This window comes from Mauremys reevesii, linkage group 2 (genome assembly GCF_016161935.1).
Source record: "Mauremys reevesii isolate NIE-2019 linkage group 2, ASM1616193v1, whole genome shotgun sequence".
Taxonomy (NCBI): domain Eukaryota; kingdom Metazoa; phylum Chordata; order Testudines; family Geoemydidae; genus Mauremys; species Mauremys reevesii.
In genome coordinates this window covers 29,880,259-29,904,064 of record NC_052624.1, presented here as the reverse complement: position 1 = coordinate 29,904,064, position 23,806 = coordinate 29,880,259, and the positions used below count along the sequence as shown (strand labels likewise).

Here is a 23,806-nt window from a genome sequence, read left to right as displayed (position 1 = left end):
AAGAACTTTCGTCCCAGGACACACAAAAAAAGAGTTCCCCATCCATTTGAGGCCCTCTTCATGGAGACTGCTGTCCGCCCGGCCTCAGAACCGTCTCGGCTGGACACAAGTCCCAGCATTTTGGCCTCGGGGTGTAGTGCACCCCTGGCACCATTCCCCTCCACCGGTGCCCAAAAAGAAGTTGAAAAAGAAGGACCAAGGGGCATCGGGTAAAGGATTCTGTTTGGGCCACATGCCCACTCCGGAGCCACATGGAGACACATCTCCTAGGGGATCTCCTACCCCCCGTCCTGACCCCGCAAAAAATCTGCCACTGACTCCAGGCCTTCCCAGCTCCCAGTGCCCAGAGAGCAAAGGACACTACCAGTGCAGCCAGTGCTGCGTGCAGCGATGGACCTGGCAAAAGCTTCCTATGAGGGCAAGCCAGCTGTGAAAGCCTCCAAGAAGATGAGTGAACAACACTGGTCTCTAGAGCCAAGGCACAGCTCTTTGTCTCTGCATCAACCCAGGTTGTCGGTTTGCTGCCACAGATCGCCAGCACCAGACTCCTGGTCTCCGCCCTCTCGTTAAGACTTGCCCAGAGGGTGGTGCCAGTCACCGCATGGTAGGCATTGGTCATCCTCCTGCTGACCTTCTCCATGATGTCGATCGTTGTCTTCTAGACCACAGGAACATTCCCCCAACGTGATGCCACTCCTCCTACTCCCAGCACTGCTCACCCAGTTAGCCGCCAGACTCAGGCATCGACGGGCCCGTTGTGGTCACCGGAGGAGGATTCCTCTGGCACACAACAGGAGTTCAGCCTCTCGCCGAGACAGCACTGTCATGACTAGGCTCCTGAGGCTGCGTTCACCTCCGCAATGGCCCTACTGGAATGCCTGGGGCATTCTGGTTATGTTGATGCCCCCTTTGCATCAATTGTCGGTCACTGTGTCAGACAAACATCAGACAGCACTGACGGCACTGGGCTCGGTACACAAAGTGCAAGTGGACACCGGGGTGGAAGGGCAGGTGCCCACCCCGAGACCTCCTTCCCCCACAATGGTCCAGTTGTCCTTATCCTCTCCAGATGAGGCTGTGGCAGGGCCCTCTCGTGCTAGCTCACCAGATGATTTTAAGGAGCACCAAACCCTGCTCCGAAGGGTGGCCACTGAATGCTGAAGAGCAGCTGTTGTTTTTTGAGAACTGTTGTTCTTCGAGATGTGTTGCTCATGTCCATTCCATTACCTGCCCTCCTACCCCTTGGTTAGAGTTGCTGGCAAGAAGGAACTGAGAGGGCGTAGGGCCAGTGGCGCCTGATATAACGACGCATGAGTATGGCACTCTAGACGATGCGACAGCTGGCCCTACGGATACCACTATGGCAAATGTCTCCAGCTGTTCACGTGGGGCGCACACACCTAGAATGAAATGGACATGAGCAACACATCTCAAAGAACAAGAGTTACGAAAGGTAGGTAACCGGGTTTTTTTTTTTTCATAATTTCCCATGGCAGGGAGAGCTGAACATTTTATTTCACCATTATCTAGATAATTATTTTTTTTAAGTTTCTACATGAAATTTATCTTGAGAAGCCCAGTTCTGAGACTCCCAGCTTCCCATCAAGCAACCATTGGGAAGCTGGGAGCTTTAAAGTCCTGAGATCAATGACTGAGCTGGTAGCCGTGGGTACCCCCACTCCAAGATAGTTTGCAAGGCAGGATTGGCCTGGAGTTACCGACCTGGAAGCCCTGAAAGCCCAGAAAGATCATTAGTATTTAATTATTAAAAATAAGTTTAAGCTACATATAGACATGTGGGAAATAAAGAAGATTAACCTGTTGAAGTTTAAATGAGAGAGAACTTTATTTTCTCAAAAGACGGAATCCTGATTAATTCCACCTATTTCATAATGGTGTCTGGATACTTATTTTTAATAATTAAATCCTAGTGATATTTCTGGAATTATATATGTATACACACTCTCTTTTGCACATCAGGTAAATACCATCACACACACACACACACACACACACACTTTATCTGATGTTGTGCAAAATAACCATTGTATTGAGGGAAGTGCAACCCATAGTGGGAGTGGGATTGCAAAATTACTGTACAAAATTTATTACTTGGATTCTTGGGCCTGCATTTAAACCGAATTTAGCAGCATTATACCGATTTTAACCCTGCACCCGTCCACACAATGAGGCCCTTTAAATCGATATAAAGGGCTCTTTAAACCGGTTTCTGTACTCCTCCCCGACGAGAGGAGTAGCGCTGAAATCAGTATTGCCATGCCGGATTAGAGTTAGTGTGGCCGCAAATCAACGGTATTGGCCTCCGGGAGCTATCCCACAGTGCACCATTGTGACCGCTCTGGAAAGCCATCTGAACTCGACTGCACTGGCCAGGTAGACAGGAAAAGCCCCGCGAACTTTTGAATTTCATTTTCTGTTTGCTCAGCGTGGAGCTCTGATCAGCACGGGTGGCGATGCAGTCCCAAATCCAAAAAAAGGTCCAGCATGGACCATACGGGAGATACTGGATCTGATCGCTGTATGGGGAGACAAATCTGTTGTATCAGAGCTCCATTACAGAAGACGAAATGACAAGGCATTTGAAAAAATCTCCAGGCTATGATAGTCAGAGGCCAGAGCAGGGACACAGCACAGTGCTGCGTGAGAAGTGTAACGGAAAACCAAAGAATCAAATGGACGCTCATGGAGGAAGGGAGGGGGGACTGAGGACTCCAGCTATCCCACAGTCCCCGCAATCGCCGAAAAGCATTTGCATTCTTGGCTGGGCTCCAAGTGCCTGAAGGGTCAAAAACATTTTCCCGGGTGTTTCAGGGTGTATGTCGTCAATTTACACCCTTCCCCCCCCCCCCCCCAAAAAAAAAGAAAAGGGAAAAAAATCGTTTCTCGCCTATTTTTAATGTCACCCTATGTCTACTGCATGCTGCTGGTAGATGGGGTGCTGGAGCGCTAAACAGCAGCATCCTCTACCCTCCCCTCCCCGGTGGCAGATGGTACAGTACAGAAGGACTGGTATCCGTTCTCATCATCAGCCTGTGAGTGCTCCTGGCTGGCCTCGGTGAGGTCGGCCGAGGGTGCCTGGGTAAAAATAGGAATGACTCCTGGTCATTCCCAGCAGATGGTACAGAATGGCTGGTAACCGTCCTCATCATAGCAACTGGGGGCTGAGCTCCATCAGCGCCCACCCCCCACCCATCATGTCTAAAGAAAAGATTCTGTACTGCCTGGACTATCATAGCAGTGGAAGGCTGGTCTCCTCTTCTCCCCCCCCCCCCCTTTAATGTCCTGCCTGGACTTTCATAGCAGCTGGAGGCTTCCTCCCTCTCATTTTATCTCACTAAAAAGTCAGTGTTTCTTATTCCTGCATTCTTTATTACTTCATCACACAAATGGGGGGACACTCCCACGGTAGCCCAGGAGGGTTGGGGGAGGAGGGAAGCAACGGGTGGGGTTGTTGCAGGGGCACCCCCTAGAATGTCATGCAGCTCATCATTTCTGTGGGATCTCTGTGGCTCTGGTACAGAGCGGCTGTGCTCTCTGGTTCTCTAGTACACTTGTCCCATATTCTAGGTTGGACTGACTATTTTTAGACAAAACATAGGAAGGGAATGACCCAGGGAGTCATTCCCATTTTTACCTATCTGCCCCCGGCCGACCTCAGCAAGGCCAGCCAGGAGCACCCATGATAGCAGCAGACGGTACAGAACGACTGATAACCGTCATCTCATCGCCAATTTACAATGGCATGGCAGATGGTGCAATATGACTGGTAACCGTCTCTGCTACCTTGCAAAGGCAAATGAATGCTGCTGTGTAGCAGTGCAGTACCGCGTCTGTCAGCAGCATCCAGTACACATATGGTGACAGTGACAAAAGGCAAAAGGGCTCCATGACTGCCATGCTATGGCGTCTGCCAGGGCAATCCAGGGAAAAAGGGCAGGAAATGATTGTCTGCTGTTGCTTTCCCGGAGGAAGGATTGAGTGACGACATTTACCCAGAATCATCCGCGACACTGTTTTTGCATTGGGATCTCAACCCAGAATTCCAATGGGCAGGGGAGACTGTGGGAACTACGGGATAGCTACCCACAGTATAACGCTCCGGAAATCAACACTAGCCTCGGTACATGGACGCACACCGCCGAATTAATGTGCTTAGTGTGGCCGCGTGCACTCAACTTTATACAATCTGTTTTACAAAACCGGTTTATGTAAAATCGGAATAATCCCGTAGTGTAGACATACCCTTGGTTGACCTCCGGTGACTCACCTTGCCTCCTACTTACATTTCTAACCTACAGCATTGTGCCAGACGGCGTTTTAATTTTACTTATTGGCACTGCTTTTTTTTTTTTCCCCTCTTTCTTCTTTGAGGAGTATTATTTTGTACCTGGTGTTCATCATCTTAAAGAGAGAGAGGCTTTTGTAGTTTCTTTATTTCAGGTTGTGCTTGCTAGAGCAACTTTAAACACACTTGCCCTAAGATCTCCACTCACGGTGTCTAGTCAGGTCATGACTGTATTAGCAAGTCCTGCCACCATTCACAGTACTCCAGTCAAGTGTATTACCAGAGTGAATAGGCCAGTGACAGGTTTACTTAATTACATTTGTCCTTTAAGATAAAAATGAAAATTTAACGACAGGCCATAGGAGAAGCACTTTCGGCTGATACGAAGCATGAGTGAGTAAAGAACATAAGCATGGTGCCAAATTCATTCATAGATTTTTAAGGCCAGAGGGAACCATTATGCTTATCATGTCTGACCTTCTGCATTGCACAGGCTACAAAGCCTACTCTAGTATATTAGAGGCAGGCTGAAGGGAATCTCTCTCTCTCTCTCTCTCTCTCTCTCTGAACAAAGGAAGCAGGAAGGGAAAATCAGTAATCTCCACCTCACTTAACTATACCATTAGTATTGCATTACAGCAAAGCTACCCATAGCGCAGTAAAATGTTGATGCTGGCAAAATGGAGTTTGCTTTTACAGCATAGTGCAAGTAAAACATTTATACTGAGTGTGCCGTCACATGATGCACATGGCCCAGAGGACTGGAGAAGGGCAAACATGGCACCTATCTTTAAAAAGGAGAACAAAGAGGCCCTGGGGAGTTACAGGCTTGACTGGTCTAACTTCAATACCTGGAAAGATACTGGGACAAATTATTAAGCAATTTGTAAGCACCTAGAGGCTAATATGGTGATAAATTATAGCCAACATGGATTTGTCAAGAACAAATCATGCCAAACTAACCTAATTTCCTTCTGTGACAGGTTTACTGGCCTAGTGGATAGGGGTGAAGATGTAGAAGTGATACAGCATGATTTTAGTAAGGGTTTTGAACAGTCCCACATGACATTCTCATAAGCAAACTAGGGAAATGTGGTCTAGATGTAAATTATTATGAGGTGGGTGCACAACTGGTTGAAAGACCATACTCAAAAAATAGTTTAAATGGTTTGCTGTCAAATTGGGAGGGTGTATCCAGTGGAGTCCTGTAGGGGTCAGGCCTGAGACTGGCACTGTTCAATATTTTCATTAATGACTTGGATGAAGGAGTGGAGCGTATGCTTTAAAAGGTGCAGCTGGCACCAAGCGGGGAAGGGTTGCTAGCATGTTGGAGGACAGGATTAGAATTCAAAATGACCTTGACAAAAATGGAGAATTGGTCTGAAATCATTAAAGACAACTGCAAAGTATTAGCTCGTAGGAAGGAAAAGTCAAAGTCACAAATACGAAATGGGGAGTAACTGGATAAGCATTTGTACTGCTGAAAAGGACCTAGGGCAGGGGTGGGCAAACTTTTTGGCCTGAGGGCCACATCGGAGTGGGGAAATTGCATGCAGGGCCATGAATGTAGGACTGGGGCAGGGGGATGGGGTGCGGAAGGGAGTGCAGGGTGTCCAAGCGGGCTCAGGAGGGGGTACAGAGTGTGGGAGGAGGCTCAGGGCAGGGGGCTCAGGGCAGGGAGTCGGGGTGAAGGAGGGGTTCAGGATGTGGGCTCCAGCACGGCACCACTTACCTGGAGTGGCTCTGGGGTGGCAGCAGCACGCAGTGGGGCTCAAGCAGTCTGCCTGCCTGCCTGCCCGCCTTGGCCCCGCGCTGCTCCCGGAAGCGGATGGCACCACATCACTATGGCCCCTGGGGGAGGGGGAGGACAGAGGGCTCCGTGCGCTGTCCAAGTCTGCGGCTACCTCCCCCGAATCTCCCATTGGCCACAGTTCCCTATAACTGACCAATGGGAGCTTCGGGGGAGGTAGCCACAGGCGAGGGCAGCGTGCGGAGCCCTCTGCCCCCCCTCCCCTGAGGGCCGCAGGACATGGTGCTGGCCACTTCCGGGAGCGATGCGCGGTGCCACAGGGGTGACAATTCTGTGGTCCAGATCCAAAGCCCTGATGGACCAGATTCGGCCCGGGGGCTGTAGTTTGCCCACCCCGACCTAAGGGTTATAGTGGACCACCAATCATAGTCAACAATTTCATAGAACCATAGACTTTAAGGTCAGAAGTGACCATTATGATCATCTAGTCTTACCTCCTGCACAACGCAGGCCACAGAATCTCAACCACCCACTCCTGTATCAAACCTGTATCTGAGCCATTGAAGTCCTCAAATTATGGTTTAAAGACTTCAAGGTGCAGAGAACCTTCCAGCAAGTGACCCGTGCTCCATGCTGCAGAGGAAGGTGAAAAAACCCCAGGGCTCCTGCCAATCTGCCCTGGAGGGAAATTCCTTCCCGACCCCAAATATGGTGATCAGCTAAACCCTGAGCATGTGGGCAAGACTCACCAGTCAGACACCCAGGAAATAATTCTCTCTAGTAACTCAGATCCCATCCCATCACAGGCCATTGGGCATATTTACCGCTAGTAGTCAAAGACTAATTAATTGCCAAAATTAGGCTGTCCCATTATACCATCCCCTCCATAAACTTATCAAGCTTAGTCTTGAAGCCAGATATGTCTTTTACTCCCCACTACTCCCCTTGGACGGCTGTTCCTGAACTTCATTCCTCTGATGGTTAGAAACCTTGGTCTAATTTCAAGTCTAAACTTCCTGATAGCCAGTTTATATCCATTTGTTCATGTGTCCACATTGGTACTGAGCTTAAATAATTCCTCTCCCTCCCTGGTATTTATTCCTCTGATATATTTATAGAGAGCAATCATATCTCCCCTCAGCCTTCTTTTGGTTAGGCTAAACAAGCCAAGCTCTTTGAGTCTCCTTTCATATGACAGGTTTTCCATTCCTTGGATCATTCTAGTAACCCTTCTCTGTACCTGTTCCAGTTTGAATTCATCCTTCTTAAACATGGGACACCAGAACTGCACACAGTATTCCAGATGAGGTCTCACCAGTGCCTTGTATAATGGTACTAACACCTCCTTATCTCTACTGGAAATACCTGGCCTGATGCATCCCAAGACCGCATTAGCTTTTTTCACAGCCATATCACACTGGAGGCTCATAGTCATCCTGTGATCAACCAATACTCGAGGTCCTTCTCCTCCTCTGTTACTTCCAACTGATGCCTCCCCAGCTTATAACAATAATTCTTGTTATTAATCCATTGTTACTGCTGCATTTGCAAAAGAAGCTAATATAATTCTGGGCTCTATTTATAGGAGAGTTGACTATAAGGGTACATCTTTACTACCTGCTGGATCGGCGGGTAGTAATTGATCTATCGGGGATCAATTTATCACATCTCATCTAGACACGATAAATCGATCCGCAAATCAATGCCCATACTCCACCTTGGCAGGAGGAGTAAGCAGCGTCGACGGGGGAGCCGCGGCGGTCGACTCGCCGCCGTGAGGACGGCCAGGTAAGTCGAACTAAGATACTTCGACTTCAGCTACATGAATAGCGTAGCTGAAGTTGTGTATCTTAGATCTATTCTCCCCGCCTCTCCCCAGTATAGACCAGCCCTAAGATATGGGAGGTAATTATTCAATTCTACTTAACACTAGTGAGGGCACAGCTGGAGTAGTGTGTCCAGTTCTGAGCACCACACTTTAGGAGAGGTGGATAAATTGGAGACAAGAGCGCAACAACAACGATGAAAGGTTTAGAAAACCTGACTTAGGAGGCATGGTTAAGAAAACAGCATGTTTAGTCTTGAGAAGAGATCACTGAGGAGGGAACCCAATATGTTTTCAGATATATTAAGGGCTGTTATAAAGAGGCCTGGTCAATTGTTCTCAATGCCCATTGAAGGTAGGATAAGAAGTAATGGGCTTAATCTGCAGCAAGGGAGGCTTAGGTTAGATATTAGGAGAAACTTTCTATGATTGTTAAGATAGTTAAGCACTGGAATAGGCTTTCAAGCGCAGTTGTAGAATCCCCATCATTGGAGGTTTTTACAAACCGAGTGGACAAACAAGGATGGTGTAGGTTTACTTGGTCCTGCCTCAGCACTGGACTAGATGATTCCTTGAGGTCCCTGTGATTCTAGGCTTTTCTTTCTGTGAAGCCTATTTTAGAAATGCAAAGAAAGCCCAGCACACATTTAAATAGCCAACTGGGGTGTTAGATATGATTTTTTAAGAGCTGATGCTACCATCCTCTGTTCATTGTTTATTAACTGTCTTTACTCACTTTCACTCAAGTAAACGGTGTACATACAGGGGACAAGGCTGAATACATCACCGCCATACAGAACACTTGGCTAATCACAAGGAAATCTGTACCAAGAGAATTTAATGGTGAGGCAGGGAGAAAGTTAGTTATCTGAACTACTTTTTACACAAAACTAAGTAAAGGGGCTGGCATTAGTGACCAGCCTGCGCAGTGGCATTAGTCAGTGCAAGTATTCGGATGTTCAGTGATTTGACAGATGGCTTATGTATCAGTCTACTCTCAAATGATGAGATGATGTTTACGTGTTGGCATGAAATTGTATTGCCTTCTCAAACATCACTTCAAAAATATCTAATTGTTTTATTCATCCCCACTTTTCTGTACTTCTGCCACACCATGAAATAGGTATGTGATCTGCTTTCACATAGTTGTCACTAGTTGTAGAAGAAAGTTGTTATATATTCCTATACACTCAATTATTTTTAAATCTATAGTACTGCTTGGTTCAGATTCATTATTAGAAAGTAGCTGTCAGTGTTGTAGTACTTAAACGTGTGTGATGCTCCCTGCAGGCAAAGCAGCAACCCAGCATTCTTTGCAGAGTAGAGCGCATTCCAGCCCACATTCTCAGTGGTGAGACTGTACAAATAAGGAAGCAAACAGTCCCGAGTCATACTGACTTTCAGTGCCATAGAAATAACAACAGGTGGCTGGACAGTGAAGTTAGTGCTTACCAAAGAGGGAAAAGGACAGACTAGCCATGAAAGAAGTGTTATTTTTAAAGCTCCAAAAAGGAATTCTGAACCCAGTAACTAATGGGATTAAACTATCACCGGTTAACAATAGTTCAGTTGAGCTATGAGAAACTGCAATCTTGTGCTTATTAGACAAACTTGTATGTCTGGAAAGGGGGCTACACTCTCATGTGGAATACTTGAGCACATGTACTGAGAGGTGAGGTCTCTGCTCCTGGCAGGCAGCCTGGAGCAAACAGCATCAGTCTTCTGTGAACAGAAATTATGGGATGTTTGTGCAATAGGCAAAGACGAGGACCAATCACTAACCAAAATCACTAACCCAGCAAACAAAAATCCCAAGAATTTAGAATGCAAAGTCTTTAGGGTGGAGACTGTCTCCAGACAGCACCTAGTACAATGGGTCCTGTTTCATAACTGGGGTTCATAGATGCTACACTAATACAAATAACCACCCAGCAGAATGCACTCCATGCTTTGCCTGAATATTAGAGCTCAGGCATTGCAAATTATTTCACTCTGCCTACATGACAATAAGCCATTTTTATATATATAATATAGACTAGTCTAGCTTAGTATTCTTGGTAAGGCTAATGAAGAGCATGGGCAAATCAACATGACAGGTAATTTGCTATTAATAGTTTGATTTCATCAGCCTGGCCCCAGTGCATTATAAACTAGGAAAATTATATGAAGCATGAGATGATAGCATCAGTGTTTAACATTTATTTTCTATTATGTTACTGCAAAAGAGAAGTTCGGCATCTCTTACTGCATTTTTCTTAAAGTATTTTAATCTTTAAAGTCAGTGGTATCTTTTCTTCATCTGGACAAACCACCATCCCAGCAGGCTGTCCCAATCAAGCAAAGCTGTTGTACTACAGAATCTTCATGAAAAGTTTACTGAAGCAGATTATGACTTACACCTAGTGTGACGGGATCCCCGGCGTGCAGCTGGGGACCGTGGGACCACAGTTTCCCCTTAACTCTTCAGCCTGGACTGTCTCTGTGTTTTCATACAGACAAGCAGGAAACCTCTCCAGGAGCTATGATCACTCAGCACAACAGCGTGGGGAGCCCCACACCCAGCTAGATGCATGAATGCTCCCAGAGCCACTCACACAGAGAGAGGCACCAACCAAATCCCCCCAACTCCCAGCCTTGTGCCTCAGGACCAGCAATGTAACTTTATTAATTGGTTCACCACTTCATAAATAGAAAAGGACAGTGATCTGTTCCATAACTGGCATTCTTCGAGATGCGCTGCTCATGTCTATTCCACAGTAGGTGTGCGTGCTCGCCACATGCACTGGTACTGGAAGTTTTTCCCTTAGCAGTACCCATAGCAGGATCATTGCTGCGACCCCTGGAGTGGCACCTCTATAGCACGCTATAAGGGGTGCTGTGCTCCCCCCCTCCCTTCGGTTCCTTCTTGCCGGACCAGCTCCGACAGAGGGGGAGGAGGGCGGGATGTGGAATAGACATTAGCAACACATCTCGAAGAACAACAGTTACAGAACAGGTAACTGTCCTTTCTTCTTCGAGTGTTTGCTCATGTGTATTCTACAGTAGGTGATTGCACACTATGCCTGATGGAGGAGGGTAGGAGTTCACAGATTCCCTGGCTGAAGCACAGCTCTACCGCAACCAGCGTCATCCCTGGCGTGGGAGACCATAGTGCGAGGTGAACATGTGCACTGAGGACCAGGTAGCAGCTCTACAGATGTCCTGGATAGGGACATGGGCCACAAAGGCAGCAAACGAGGCCTGAGCCCTTGTCGAGTGAGCCCTCATGATAGGTGGTGCGGGAACCCCTGCTAATGCACAACGTGATCCACCGGGAAAGCCTCTGGGTGGAGATTGGTTGACCCTTCATGCACTTGGCTGAAGCAACAAATAGTTGCGAAGACCTGCGGAACAGCTTTGATCAAGATAAAAAGCCAGCGCCCTGCGCATATTGAGCTTATGGAGGCAGCGTTCCTCGTTAGAGGCGTGAGGTTTGGGGCAGAGGACAGGCAGGAAGATGTCCTGGCCCATGTGAAAAGCAGAGATCACCTTAGGGAGGAATGCAGAGTGTGGGCGGAGCTGCACCTTGTCCTTGTGAAAGACCATGCGGGGGGGAGGGGAGAAATCACAGGTCAGGGTCCTGAGCGCCGAAACCCGTTGGGCTGACATGATAGCCACGAGGAAGGCTACCTTCTATGAAAGGTGAGACCATGAGCATGTGTCTAGGGGCTCGAATGGGGGCCCCGTGAGGCGGAATAATACCAAATTTAGAGCCCACGAGAAACAGGGGTTCTAGCATAGGGAAAGGATCGGTCTAGCCCCTTGAGGAAATGCCCGGTCATGGTATGGGAGAAAACCAAGCAGCCCTGGACAGGCGGATGGAATGCCGATATAGCCGCCAGTGCACCCTGATGGAGGAAGGTGCCAGGCCCTGAGTTTTAAGGTGAAGGAGGTACTCAAGGATCAGTTGGAGCAGGGCAGACATTGGGGAAGTACCCCACTCGCCCACCCACCTGAAGAACCTGGACTACTTCGGCCAGGTAGGCTTGGCACATGGATGGCTTCCTACTTTCTAGGAGGACATACCTGACCCCTTCCGAACACCTTCTCTCCTCTGCATCTAGCCATTGAGTAGCCACGCTGTCAAATGGAGGGTGGCCAGGTTGGGGTGGAGGAGGAAGCCCTGATCCTGGGAGAGTAGGTCCGGGCGGAGCAGCAACGGCCACGGAGGGGCCACCAGCAAGCCCAGGAGGGTCCCGTTCCAATGGTGCCAGGACCAAGCTGGGGCAATCAGGCGGACACGTGCCTTGTCCATTTTCACTTTCTCTAGGACCTTGCCAATGAGGGGGAATGGGGGAAAGGCATAGAGGAGTTGACCTGACCATGACACAAGGAAGGCATCTGAGATCGCGTTCCTCCCCACCCACCCTCTCGAACAGAATCGGTGGCAATGCCAGTTCTGTCAGGTCGCAAACAGGTCTACTTGGGGAGTGCCCCATGCTCAGAAGAGCTGGTGAGTGACCTCCAAGTAGAGCGACCACTCGTGTTGAGAGGAGAAAACCCTGCTCAAGCGATCAGCCTGTGTGTTGACGTTTGGCAGGTGGAAAGCCTTCAGGGAGCTGTCGTGGGCTATACAGAACCCCCAGAGGCTGAGGGCTTCCTGGTAGAGTGCCGAGGACCTCATCCCACTTTGCGTGTTGGTGTAAAACATGGCGGTGGTGTTGTCCATGAGTGCTCTGACCACTTTGCCATGCAGTTGTGAGCTGAACGCCACACAGGCTAAGCGTATTGCTCTGAGCTCCCTGATGTTTATGTGAAGGGGCAACTCCAAGGCCGACCACATCCCTTGGGGCTGAGAGTTCCCTATGTAGGCCCCCCCCAGCCCAAGTCCGACACATTGGACATGAGGTTTAGTAATGGGGTTGGGTCCTGGAAAGGAAGCCCCTGGAGCATGGACCGATTGAGGTCTTGATAGGCCTGAGCCCCCCTTTCACCTTCAGGATAAGAAAATAACGGGAGTAAAACCCTTTTCCCCGGATCTCCCTTGGAACTTTCTCAACAAGCGGAGGAGCTGACCCACTTCCTGCTCTAGCAGGGGTAAATGTGACAGGTCTCCCCTGCCATCTGAGGGAGGGGGGATGGGAGGGCGGGAGTGAGACAAATTGTAGTGTGTTGAGGACCCAACGGTCCAATGTTATTCAGGACCATTCCGTTAGGAACACACAAAAGCAGTTGCTGAAGGCAAACTTTATTGGTAGGTGCCTCTTGGGGGGCACCCGGGTACCCTCCTGCAACTAGTCAAAAATGCCTCTTGCCCTGCTGCTTGCCTCTTGTGGGCTCAGGTAGCGGGGCAGAGTGAGACTGCCTTTGAGGTTGCCTCTTTTGGGTCTTGGACCTCTTATAGGCAGGCTCATATTTTGGCTGGGGAGCCGGGGCGGGAGCCTGCGGCTTAGGCTTTTCCTTGGGCGGGACATAAAGCCTGAGGGTTTGTAGGGTAGTACGTGAGTCCTTCATGCCAGGAAGTTTCACGTCCGTTTGTTCCACAAACAGGTCCTTGCCATCAAAGATCCTGCATCACAGACTGTGCTTCCGTGGAGATCCTGGACAGCAGTAGCCACAATGCTCTGCGCATGAACACTGCCGAGGCCATGGACCGAGCAGCTGTGTCAGCTGCATCCGATGCTGCCAGCAGAGCAGCCTTCGCAGCAGCGGCACCCTCCTCAAAGAGTGCCTTAAATTCCTTCCTTTCACATTCTGGAAGGGAGAGTTCAAATTTCGGCAGTGACCCCCCCCCCCAAGTTTAAACTCATAACGACTGAGGATGGCCTGGTGGTTGGCCAGCTGGAGCTGGAAACTGGACGATGAATAAAGTTTCCTACCAAATGAGTCCAGCCTTATAGAGTCCTTATTCTTGGGTGTGGGTCCTGGTTGACCCTGTCTCTCCCTATGATTTACAGACTCCACCACTAGGGAGTTGGGGGCCGAATAGGTATAGAGATACTTGTGCCCTTTCGTGGGCACAAAATATTTGCGCTTTGCCTTCTTTGATATTGGCACAAGGGAGGCTGGCGTTTGCCAGAGGGCATTGGAAATGTTAGCCACTCCTTCATGCAGCAGCAGGGCCACTCTGCTTGGGGCCAAAGGCGAGAGGACATTGAAGAGCGAGTCTGAGAGTCCCTCCATCTCCTCAGCTTGGAGTTGGAGGCTCGACGCTACTCACTTCAGTAGCTTCTGGTGAGCCCTGAAGTCCTCCTGTGGTGTGGAGGTGGGTGGGGCTGTAACCTTGTCATCCAGCACGGGGGAGGCCAGTACGGAACTCCGGCCTCCACTTTAGTCACCCACTAGGTTGTCTGGTTGGGTTCCGTCAAAGACTCTGCCCTGACAGGACGCTGAGCAGGCCCAAGAGCGGTCCTCTGACTGGGATCTGCGTCGGGTCGGGGTTGACGGTCTAGAGCCCAGCGGCGGCTTGCCTCTACAACACGGCCTGGGTGCTGGTGGTGCCCCGGCTACCTGCAGAGTCATAATGTCTCGGGCCACCGGCAGGGCATCCGGAGAGACCTGAGTCGACACAACCAGGCTGCTCCGCTTGACATGAGTTGGAACTCTGGGGCCCGGGGGGGGGGGGAACTGGGGCTGCCCAACGTAGGTCTAGCCTCTCCCCCTGCTTTCTCTCGACACTGCTGATTAGACTGGGCCTTTCTCTGTTTGTTAGATGGGGAGCGGTGCCGGCCACTGGAAGGTGCGGGCAGGACCAGCTTTAGGCCAATTCAACCAATTCCCCTGAATTGGGCCCTTCCCATTAGATTCAGGTAGGGGTATAATCTCATCACAGTGGTGGAGACTTGCATGCATACTGTGGGTGTCTAACCTTCAAGTGAAAATCCTTTATTGCGAGTGACCCCTTCAGATAGAGGCGTTCTAGACTGGGATGGAAGATTTGGCCTGTGTCCTGCGAGAGGTGTAGAGTCAACTGTACGGTGATTGGTGGACAGACTGCCATGTGCATGAGGTATGGGTACCAAGTCTGTCATGGCCACATTGAGGCTATGAGAATGACTGTGGCTTGTTCCACCTGATTTTGTGAAGCACTTCGAACAATAAAGGCATATAACCAGTACATCCCATCTAATGAGAAAGGCGTCCCTCAAAGACAGCTGACCCAGACCTGCTCTTGAGCAGAACTGTGGCCATTTGGAGTTTTTGAGTGTGGCAAAGAAATCTATGGTCAGGAATCCCTAGCAGTTGCAGGGCTCATGTCTAACTCTCACAAGACTCCAAGTGCGAATCTCCTGCTCAGTGAGTCCACCATGGTGTTCTGGTGTCCAGATAGGTAAGAGGTCAAGCTGTTGATGTCATGTTGGATACACCAATTCCACAATTTTAGTGCTTCTGAGCACAAGTTTTGGGACATTGCTCCCCTTTGTCTGTTACTATAATATGCAGGCGACTGTCACTACTCTTGCGGTCCTTTAAAGTGCTGGCACGCATTGCAGACTGCATGTAATTCTCACCAGGTGATATGCAACACCAATTCTGAAGGAGGGTACCTGCTCTGTACTGTGTGGGTCTGTAGCTGTGCTCCCCACATAGTACAGAGTAATTGGTTGTGAGTATCAAGGACAGTCTGCGCTCTTCCTTTGGTAATTACTGAGTATCCAGTGACAGGTATTGGATGCTGCAGGGAACAGTGGGGATTTGGGGATTGGTGTGTGCCTATGCTAGCCTGAACAGAGAAAGCAAGGTGTGCGAAGCCCTGGAAGGTAGTGTGCGTGTGCGCAGGGGGGAGGGAATCGCTCAGGTCGTTGAGTCCAGCCCCCTGCCTTCACTAGCAGGACCAATTTTTGCCCCAGATCCCTAAGTGGCCCCCTCAAGGATTGAGCATTGGCCTGCTAAACCCAGGGTTGTGAGTTCAATCCTTGAGGGGGCCACTTAGGGATCTGGGGTAAAAATTGGTCCTGCTAGTGAAGGCAGGGGGCTGGACTCAATGACCTTTCAAGGTCCCTTCCAGTTCTAGGAGATTGGTATATCTCCAATTATTTATTTTTTTTATTTATATATATATATATATATATAATATATATATATATATATATATATATATATATAATTTTTCCCCAGGGAGCTGAGCTACAACAGCCACAGTCAAGACTGCTTCTTGCTAAGGGTAGATAGTGGGCCTCAAAGTTGGAGGCAGATAAATAATATCTTCTAAAGTTCTTCAGCTGCAGAAACTACTGCACATGCTGAGGCTGGGAGACATTTACTGCAGTTCCAGAAACACGTGGTGGGAAGAATGATGGGGATGTGTGGAGGGAGCTTATTTCATTGAGCTGCTCTTCCCAGTTAGCTTACGTTCCTTTTCCCACCAGCCTAATGACACTGTCAGACCTTTCCCAGGGTCAGCCAGTTTGCACAGCTTCATGTGCACTGGCGTCACAAACTGGGCTCAGAATTAGGCTTCTTAATAGTAAGCAAAACATGCATATACATACTGAAAAAAGCAAAACCAAGGACTGGAAAGAGAAGATAGCCTGCTTAGAACTGAATCCTTCCATACTAGGAGATAAGGGCAGCAGAATTTCCCCCACAGCTTCAGAGGAGACCCTCCCCCAGTCAGTTTATAGAGACGGGTCTTCATGAGCTGTGTAGCTTTTACACAGAATATGCTGGCTGACAGAAAAGAGCAGAATTCCATGCAATGTGGCTCGCTCAGATCTCTGCTTCCTGGCCAGTCTACCGCTCTCCAGTTTCTTTCTAGTTGTCTGTTTTGGGCTCTTCCATCTCCAGTACTTCAATTGCTTTGGACTATTTGTCTGATCTCTCCCCTCCCTTTCTCATTATCTCCGTTTTGTCAACTTCAGAATCCTGCAGCTAATATTACTTAGCCAAAACCAGCGATCTCTCTTTTTGTTTTCCTAATAAGCTACATTTCTGTGGAATATGCAGTAGGAGGACACAATCCTAAAAGTAGCACCTGTTCATTACCAAGGCCTTTCCCAAAAGGAATCTCATCCCATCCATAAACTAAGCCTCCATTTAAGAATTGCTGATTTACACATATTTTCAAGGCTGCTGCAGGTAGATTAGGCACTCATTTTCTTTCACAAAAATCATTCTAAGTGTCTTTATGTATTTTTCTCTGAACAGTGAAGCTGGCCAACTTAGGGAAATTGCAAGATCTTTAATATCAGAGCTACCATTTGATTCTCAAGGGAAAAGGGGACCAAAAGAGGCCAGGTCCCCTCCAACTGCCTTTTATGTTGCTTTGTCACAGTGTTATCTTGTTTTACAAGTGCTCTGTTTACGAGAATGCCTTGAAGAAAAATGTTCATTTAAGTTCCGTAATCACATAGGGCTACTTTGTAAGCCAGCAGAATACAGCCTCAGCAGCTGCTTGACCACAAAACTTTGCAATTGTGGAGACTAATTAAGATTCTTCAGAGGAAGTTCCTTCTCTTTGCAGAATGCCTTATTAGATATTCTGCACCTCCCTTCTTCAGAGCAGAATGTCTGACTGTGCCTGTTCTGAGTTTATGGCTTATGAATTACCAATTGATTCCAAAATATCTCTGCTCTTTTCTGTGTCTGAATAAAGTTGTTTCCTTTAAAGGAAACAAAAAGTGGCATTCTGCAATTAACTACCAAAAGTCTAGCTATTTAACTGTGTTAGACTGAACTTTTAATTAGACAGCACAATACTTTCTAACTCATCTTCTCTACCACAGGCTGTTAGGATTTGCATGTCATAATGCAGAGGGTTCAATAAAGGGGGAATTAATCATGGCTTTCAATTGATGGTGGCTAAAGTTCAGGACAGTCTTGCCAGTTTGTAAGACTTGATTAAATTCAAGAGATTTTTTTTAAAATCAACAGAAGGACATGTGAGGTCAATTTGAAAACTATTTTATTTACAAGGTTGGATACACTTATTAAAGTAGTCTGTATCTGTGCCCAGTTCTCTTCATTGATCCACAGTAACTACAGCAAAATTTCCTCAATACCAAGCTTGAGCTATTCCAAATGTCACTCTTTAGTACTACTATATACAGCAGCTCCATGAGGCATGCAGCTATTGCCCATGGGACAAAACTTGAGTTTGTAAAACAAGTTAACCCCAGTGCATAGCCACAGTGGGGATACAGGCTGTAAGTCTGGTATACTGATGTCTCCAGTTTTAATAAAAAAATCAAGTTTATACTCTCACTTTTATGACTACTCACTTTTCTTTATGCATTTTTATTCTTATTTTGGGCTCTATACATTAGATAAAACTTTTATAAAATGTAAATTGTTACCTTTACCTTTTCTGCTGCTCAGCTTTCATCAGTTCTGTTCCATACTAACTTTGAAATAGTCAATGTAAAAATAAAGCCCTTAAGCTTAAAGGTATGCCAATTTCAGGAAGCAGCAAGGCAAGTGATTAATGCTAGACATGGAAGACACCATTTGCTACAAGCTTATTTCTATTACTAGGATTTGAAAAGGAAGCAAGAGATGTTAAATATGTAAACAAACTGCCATGGTTCTAATGTACAAAACTTCTAGCTGGTATGCTTGTCCTTTACCATCAAGTAGATCAGTTTTATTTTTCTGTTGATTGCAGTACGTGTTTAACTCTTGCCACATTATCTGGATTTTTTGGGAAGTATTTCCATCTCCCCAAACTAAAAATTAGCAACTTAAAGCTTTCATATCACTCGCTGCACAAAAGTTATACTGTATTATGTAGCAACAAATACTTAATTCTCTGGGAATATAATGGAAAGTTACATTCCTCACTGTTCAAAGAAGATATTCAAAACAGGTATTTTCTTACTTTGATTACAGCAACACTTAGACAACATGATCTGGAATTAAACAATGCTATTCAGAGGAAATTGATTTTTTTTTAAATTGGGATTTGAATAAACTATAACAAATTTCAACTTCATTTATATTTCCTACTACAATGATGTGTCTCAGAACAAGTATCAAAAAAGAAATTGTACTTTTAAATCTCAACAGGAGGTTGAAAATGCAACATTGATTTATAGATATCACGATTCTCAACGAAGTTGTTTTGCAACAAACCGCAAGACTTCACCACTACCACAATAAAAATAAAGTGCGAAAACCACAAGATTAGTCGTCCCTTCTTTTATCTACAAAGACTTTTTCAAGCAAGCTTTCTGCTGCTGGAATTCACACCTTGAACATATAAAAGATCAAAGGTCAAATGGGATAATTTCACCACTTGTCTGCTTTCCTTTTGTGGGCAGGTGGTTTGTGTGTGGAATATATCAAACATTACGACAAACATACTTGTGTGGAATACTTATAAATATTTGCAAATTTAAACCTATAAAATACCCATCTTCATCATACAGTCCAACTACTTTTGAAAGAAAGGGGGGATTCTTAAAAGTTTCAGACAGACACGCCATTTTTAACCACAGCACAATCTCTGCTGCAGGGAATATCATTTCAGGCAGTCAGACAACTGAATATTTGGAAATGTTTGCAAATTCAGCAGGGGACTAAGTCATCCAAATCTGGACTGGCAAACTCCAAATTAGCTAATAGTTTTCTTTATTCAGATTAGACATAACAAATATCAGGTACAGCAGTTAGCCTAAAAAAATACATTTAAAAATCTTCGTAGACCATGCTCCCTATAACAACATTCTTCCAAAACCAAATTTATTTTACAAATTAATCTACATTATTAATGTAAAAAGAAATTCTCAAATTTAGCATTATGTCATTATTTCCAACAAACATCTATTGGAACGTTTCCATTATTTGCAAATGTTAGAATCTGTAATACATTTCTCTAATGTATCCTGTACATATTAAATAACCTAAAAGGCTCCTCTTGTAGTGCATTAACAATTTAGCAAGCACACAGTATTTTTCCAGTACCATTTGCATTACAATTATTTGCCTGCAAATGTAATTAACATCTAAAAGTGCACATGTTTAGTTTTTTGAGTAACCTGTTTATCTGAGGAAACCTAGACCTCCACTGGAAGTGTTACACTACCTGTAGCTAATCTAACCATGATTAGAAATGTGCAACTAGAAGGTACTTTGAGACTATACAACAACTGAATTATGTACATAAGCTAAAGGTCATTCAGTCTTTAGCTTGTATTTACATCCAAAAATGTTCACTACCACAGGATCATACCATGAACTCAGTACAGCATTAGATAATGATGGTATTTAATTAGAATTGTTAACTGCAATTCAGTATAGCACAAAATGTAGCCCAAGAAATACCCTGAAAAATGGATGCGTGTATTAAATAAAACTCTAATATGTCACAGAACAAATCCTCTGCTGGATATTCTTACAAGTTCAGTGTTTGAAATAATAGGATCCTGCTCTATCAAGCAACTAGAAGATCCAGCAAGGATGCTATATAATACAGTTTAAAAAAAAAGCCTCAAATGAGGGATTATTTGAATTACTGTAAACCACACTGGCCACTGTTAGCACTAGTTTAAAGACAGTCACACTACATGCAGAATCCCTGCTGACAGGATCCACACAGGTTTCAGTACATAAGCATAAGATGAAATTTTATTGTCACTAAAAGTATCAAGAAACATTTTTGAAGCCAGTTGATAGGGTTTTCCTCACTCTACCAAGTGGTGAACCTTTAAAAAAAATCCATTCCAGATTATCCAGTCTGAGATTAATTTTAGCTTCTCACCAAGAAATCCAGTGTATATGCCCATACTAGAATTGCAATTTGTATTATTAAAACAGGCTTTGAAATATTCACAATGTAATAAGTGAATTATAAAGAAATTCAAAATGTTATCAACTTGCATGAATAGCAATTAAATCGGTCAAACACTCCTCCCGTTTCTTCCCTCCCATCCTACTGAAAAGTGCAAAATTGAGCTATCGCTTGGTCCACAAACATAATACATCATGTACACAGAGAGATTTGACTTCTGATGGAAATCTGTTGCCAACTCATATCTTCAGTTTTAACTCTGAGAAAACTTCAGCATCCAAAGATGGAGTTCAGTTCCAGCAGAATTAATTCTACAATCTGATTCTGGTAAACAGTGTGGACTGCTATGTTACCCGTCTCTTTCTCTGGCTTTAACAGAGTTGGTCCAAAAACTATTGCTACACTTTGATAAGTCATTCGGTTCTTTTCTCCATTTTCTACAACTCTGGGGAAAAAAGAAAATATGCGTTTAAAATAAATTGAATAATGTGTTAACAGAGAAGAGAAACAAAATCAAATCAGTATTTCCTCATAATATTTATTCCATATTTACTGTTATTCATGAAACATGCCACTATTGTAATCACTTTCGTTGTTTAAAATATATTTGACACTAGCTCTGTCCCTATAATCTACAGCTTTCGCAGCTAAAGCACAACTAATAAAAACACTGTCCAAAAGTTGGATTTGCTTCTCCATAAGCTTGTATAAACACAGACAAGTGTTTTGCTTTGATGAAGCACAACGAACATCAAAGGAAACATGATTAGAACTTTCCCCGAGGACTTTTAATGTTTGATCACTCAGTTTTAAAAAGGGTGACTAGATGTTCTGATTTCATAGGAAGAGTCCCGATATATCTTATATAGGTGCCTCCCCACCCCCGTCCCGATTTTTCACACTTGCTGTCTGGTCACCCTAGCTTTAAGGGAGTACTGCAGTACATTAAGACTTTCTCTTCCTTCTACTACTCACCTCTTGAGGTGTCTAAAAAGTATCTGCATGGTATCCTGATTTGGCTTTGGCAACTGTTTAATTAAATCTTTGACAGCATGAACACGCTGTCTTGGTTCTTGTTCTGGAAAAGATAAAAGGCAGATACACCTTAAATTCAATATTTTTATTTAAAATTTCAGTAGCATATAATTTACCAAAAACTGAATGAAGCAAACAATTTTACAGTGCTGATATTAAGTAATACATTGCCACCTGGTGGCCATATTGAATATTACTGATAATCTGAAGGTAACACCTTAGAGACAAGATGGGTGAGATAATATCTTTTATTGCAATGGCTCTTAACTTTTCCAGATTACTGTACCCCTTTCAGGAGTCTGTCTTGTGTACCCCAAGTTTCACCTCACACAAAAACTACTTGCTTACAAAATCAGATATAAAAATATAAAAAAGTGTCACAGCACACTATTACTGAAAAATTGCTTACTTTCTCATTTTTATAAAATAAATCAACTGGAATATAAATACTGTACTTACATTTCAATGTATAGTATATACAGTAGAATAAACAAGTCATTATCTGGCTGAAATTTTAGTTTGTATTGACTTTGCTAGTGTTTTTTAATGTAATCTGTTGTACAACTAGGCAAATATCTAGATGAGGTGATATATCCCCTGGGGTACACAGAACCCCTGGTTGAGAGCCACTGTTTTATTGGACTAACTTCTGTTGATAAGAGACAAGTTTTTGAGCTTACACAGAGCTCTTCTTCATGTCTGGGAAATGTACTCAGTTTCATAACTAAATACAAGGTGGAACAGATTGTTTAGCATATTTCAAGGACCATTCACCCACCTTGTCTCTAATATCCTGGGACTGACATAGCTACACCACAACTGCATATAAGGTAACACCTTTACAAAATATCATAATTTCTCCTTTTTAAATAGTGAAAAGGAGAACATATTACAATTAAGTGCACCGTGCATACTTAAATATTTATGATTTATGAAAATTCTGTGCATGCTTTATGGACTTACTAATTGCATTGACAAAGTCATTGAAATGATTATATGTGAAGAGTGGTTCTGGCAGTTCTCTGAAAAACATTTTTAGAGCTCCTGTGATGACATGTATATCTTCCCATTTACTGTCATTCAAGTCCAATTTCTCATCTGAAAGAAAGCATATGAATGATTACTATAATCTAGTAGGTGTTCATCATTAATTACTTATTTCCTATACAAGTTGAACAATGAATGGGATTCTTATTACCCAGTGTAACGGGACCAGAGGAAACGTTACTTACTGTAACTGTGGTTCTTTAAGATGTGATTCAGACATGTATTCCACTTAGGTGTGTGCATGTAATCCACGTGCCTAATAGGGAGATATCTCTTTAAGAGATCTATTGGTGGGTGAGAAGGTATGAGTTGTGTCTGTCATTGTTGCTAGGCGGATGCACACTTAGTACTCCACATCCAGACGTTTCTGGAATTGGGTGTGGTAGTTTTGGGTATGCTCAATAGGTTCCCTATTGCTAGAGTCTGATTCCATGAGGGCAAGCAGTGAGGGCAGCTGCTTTACAAAAGGCCATGTTGCTCTGTGTGGGCTGGGAGAAGCTGAGCCCAGGAACAGAAAAGCAGGCTGTTGTCTCTAACTCTAAAGCATTTTGCAGCAGGTTAGTGATACTGTTAACCCTCCAACAGGGAAGCCCTAGCAATGTTAATTACAGAAAGGGAAAATGGGGAGGGAAAAATAATTTTTTATTTTAAATCGTATACTTTGAACAATGTTTGATTTTAGCCAAATCATTTTAGTTAAATTGTCTCAACTAGTATGATTCACCAACTTTTCTTTAAATGTGATAATGGACAAAGTCATTTATTGCTGTTTTGTATTTTTCTTGTAACAGGGTTGGTTTGTTTAACCAACTGCTCAAACAAGTATATGGGTTTTTAATCAGCTGACTGGCTAATACTGATTTCAGCAGAGAAAGAGTCTGCATGGATTCCAAAGATGTTGCTTTTAACTCAGCAGATTGTATAAATTTGGTGATCGAAGACTAACTGAAACTCAGGTAAACTCAACCTAAGCTTTTGGGAACTCTGAGTTTCATCTCACTGTTTTTCTGTGGGGACTGACCTGTTTAGATTTTTGTTTTGTTTTGTTTTATGTTTCTGTATAACTGTGAAGATAATATGTGTGACTTATAAGGTAGCCATGTTATGTTGTAAAAAATGTAGTTATTATTTATTATG

The 23,806-nt window shown here is 44.9% G+C and overlaps 1 protein-coding gene across 9 annotated transcripts in view; it reads right to left on the bottom strand.

The window, feature by feature from the left end:
• Nucleotides 1-19,411: 19,411 nt before the first annotated feature.
• ARHGAP12 (Rho GTPase activating protein 12) overlaps nucleotides 19,412-23,806 on the bottom strand; it is a 142,225-nt gene continuing 137,830 nt past the window's right edge. For all 9 annotated transcript variants that reach the window (XM_039524543.1, XM_039524545.1, XM_039524546.1 and 6 more), the window contains 3 exons: nucleotides 22,586-22,720; nucleotides 21,563-21,665; nucleotides 19,412-21,032 (listed from right to left, as the gene is read on the bottom strand). In XM_039524543.1, the coding sequence (XP_039380477.1) occupies nucleotides 20,858-21,032; nucleotides 21,563-21,665; nucleotides 22,586-22,720 (413 nt within the window). In that variant the 3' untranslated portion in view covers nucleotides 19,412-20,857. The remainder of the gene's footprint in view (nucleotides 21,033-21,562; nucleotides 21,666-22,585; nucleotides 22,721-23,806) is intronic.